The sequence below is a fragment of the Pelobates fuscus genome, chromosome 7 (assembly GCF_036172605.1).
Source record: "Pelobates fuscus isolate aPelFus1 chromosome 7, aPelFus1.pri, whole genome shotgun sequence".
NCBI lineage: Eukaryota > Metazoa > Chordata > Amphibia > Anura > Pelobatidae > Pelobates > Pelobates fuscus.
Genome location: NC_086323.1, coordinates 194228418 through 194231639, shown reverse-complemented (window position 1 = coordinate 194231639; position 3222 = coordinate 194228418). Strand labels below are relative to the sequence as shown.

General features: G+C 41.9%; 1 protein-coding gene across 1 annotated transcript; it reads left to right on the top strand.

Annotated features, from left to right (window-relative positions):
• Positions 1-390: 390 nt before the first annotated feature.
• LOC134569272 (oocyte zinc finger protein XlCOF7.1-like) lies at positions 391-1903 on the top strand. The gene has a single exon (XM_063428188.1). The coding sequence runs from the start codon at positions 422-424 to the stop codon at positions 1901-1903; it is 1482 nt and encodes a 493-aa protein (XP_063284258.1). The 5' UTR covers positions 391-421.
• The last annotated feature ends 1319 nt before the right edge of the window (positions 1904-3222 follow it).

Genomic DNA, 3222 nt, shown 5'->3' with positions numbered 1-3222 from the left:
ATGTTACTTAGTGTTAGGACCCGCTTAGGGGGGTCTGCCTTGACGTTGGCAGGCGGGCATCCCTCCAATGGCCATTGGAGCAACTAAATGACCTCCATTTGTCTAAATATACATAGGGATTAAGGAGAAAGCGCAAGTAACATTTTCTTTCTGCTGCTTAAGCGCAGGACTTCTCTTTTTGTATTTGTACATATATATATATTGCAAACTACACATTAAATAATGATCAAGACTCCACAACTATGACACCTGATGGTCGTATTTCTTATCTATTACATTTTTTTATTTTTTTTTGGAATGGCAAACAATAATTTATAGTGGCCGATTTCCTTTAACTCCCGGTATATTTCTTTCAGGTGTATTTGTAAGGAGAGGTTATGCTGAAAGTGGTGACAAGAACAGAAATACACAAAGCAAAGCTATGAAGAAATCTTTTAATAACAGCACCAAGGACTTTAACTCTGAAAAATCAAGCATTTGCTCAGATTCCTATATTTTCTCAAAGGAGATCGTAAACATAAACCCCAAACCTTTCTCATGTTCTGAATGTGGAAAATGTTTTCGGCATCATTCAAGTTTTGTCAGTCATCAGAGAACTCACACAGGAGAGAGACCGTTCTCATGTTCTGAATGTGGAAAATGTTTTGTTCGTAAACAAGAGCTTGTCACTCATCAGAGAATTCACACAGGAGAGAAACCATTCTCATGTTCTGAATGTGGAAAATGTTTTCGGCATCATTCAAGTTTTGTCAGTCATCAGAGAACTCACACAGGAGAGAAACCGTTCTCATGTTCTATATGTGGAAAATGTTTTGTTACTAAAGCAGTTCTTGTCAATCATCAGAGAAGTCACACAGGAGAGAAACCGTTCTTATGTTCTGAATGTGGAAAATGTTTTGTTGGTAAACCAGAGCTTGTCAGTCATCAGAGAACTCACACGGGAGAGAAACCGTTCTCATGTTCTGAATGTGGAAAATGTTTTGTTCGTAAACCAGAGCTTGACAGTCATCAGAGAACTCACACAGGAGAGAAACCGTTCTCATGTTCTGAATGTGGAAAATGTTTTGTTAATAAAGCAGTTCTTGTCCATCATCAGAGAAGTCACACAGGAGAGAAACCGTTCTTATGTTCTGAATGTGGAAAATGTTTTGTTGGTAAACCAGAGCTTGTCAGTCATGAGAGAACTCACACAGGAGAGAAACCGTTCTCATGTTCTGAATGTGGAAAATGTTTTGTTGGTAAACCAGAGCTTGTCAGTCATCAGAGAACTCACACAGGAGAGAAACCGTTCTCATGTTCAGAATGTGGAAAATGTTTTCGGCAACATTCAAATCTAGCCAGTCATCAAAGAACACACACAGGCGTGAAACCGTTCTCATGTTCTGAATGTGGAAAATGTTTTGGGTATCATTCAAATCTTGTCAGTCATCAGAGAACTCACACAGGAGAGAAACCGTTCTCATGTTCTGAATGTGGAAAATGTTTTGGGTATCATTCAAATCTTGTCAGTCATCAGAGAACGCACACAGGAGAGAAACCGTTCTCATGTTCTGAATGTGGAAAATGTTTTGTTCGTAAACCAGACCTTGTCAGTCATCAGAGAACTCACACAGGAGAGAAACCGTTCTCATGTTCTGAATGTGGGAAATGTTTTGTTCGTAAACCAGAGCTTGTCAGTCATCAGAGAACTCACACAGGAGAGAAACTGTTCTCATGTTCAGAATGTGGTAAATGTTTTCGGCAACATTCAAATCTTGCCAGTCATCAAAGAACACACACAGGCGTGAAACCGTTCTCATGTTCTGAATGTGGAAAATGTTTTGGGCATCATTCAAATCTTGTCAGTCATCAGAGAACGCACACAAGAAAGAAACCGTTCTCACGTTCTGAATGGGGAAAATAATTTTTCGTTAAACCTAATCTTGATAAACATCAGAGATCTCACACAGGTGATATGTCTCTAAAATTGTATTGTGCATTAACATAGAAATAAAATATATTTTGTGAATTGTGATCATGCTGACACACAGTAAATAGTAACTGTGATAGTAGCAGTCAACGTGCATATGATGACTTTCCGGCAACTCAGGATACATTGTGGTTGTATGTTCTGTTTGTTAGAGAGTGAAAGGCTACTTCCCCCAACCTCCATGTTAATATAGACCATGGCAGCTCCACGAGTGCACAAGGTTACATCACCTTTTCTCTAAAGGGACCATGGTAGCGTTTCCGGACCTACAAACCTGATACGACCTACCAAATAAAGCGATATTCCCCTACCTACAACTCAAGTCCCTTCTGGGGTCTTTGACCCCCACGCAAGAGTTTCACACACATTCACTTGGTTAGAGGAGATATGTATGTCCTCCAAAATTCCCTGCAAGACCATCTCTTTAACATACCACTTGGCAGTGGCAGAGGAAGTACCGGACAACCATGTCCTAGCGTGGTACGCGGACTTACACACCACATACACCATGTAATACTGGCACAAAGCCTACACAGCACATAAAGGGAAAACAGCTTGCACAGCACACTTGGAACAAATGAGGAAGTTACTACACAGATGGTATATAGTACCAGACAGACTGGCAAAAATCTACCCCACCGCCTCTGCAAAATGCTGGAGGTGTAACACAGAAAGTGGAACTATGCGTCACATATGGTGGACTTGGGCACACAATTTACGCTGCAACCAGCATCGGGACTCCTGTTCCTAACCCTAGACACATTTAAATGGGACACAGGGTTCCTGATCTTCCATATACTGATCTCGACTCTTACTACAATAGCGAGGGAATGGAGATCCACTAGGGCACCCAGCACATGGGACCTGAAAAGACAGATTACGACAACCTTCGACTGCAATGCAATGTCGCAAATACAAATGCATGACAAAAAATACATCTCCGAGACAGGGACGCGATGGATGGAGTGCCTTGCGGACCTTCCACAGGAATACTAAGTCCTGGCCCCTTAATATTGACTCACTAGCAAGCGACAGAATGCTAACGGAACACACAATCGCACCGAGACCATCCTATATACCAAATAAGACCATAGGCACACCAAAAATGTATGGGCCCACGACACCTAGACATACCCCAGAGGTAGACTAAAAAAATCCGCAGAGAGGCCCTCCACCAATAGCACAGGAAGGTGTCACAATAGGATCAAAAAGAACACCACCCTCGGGCAGGGCGGGCACATGACCTGAACATC

Coding starts and splice junctions, on each gene's coding strand:
- LOC134569272 (XM_063428188.1), top strand. CDS start 422: ATGAAGAAATCTTTTAATAACAGCACCAAGGACTTTAACTCTGAAAAA.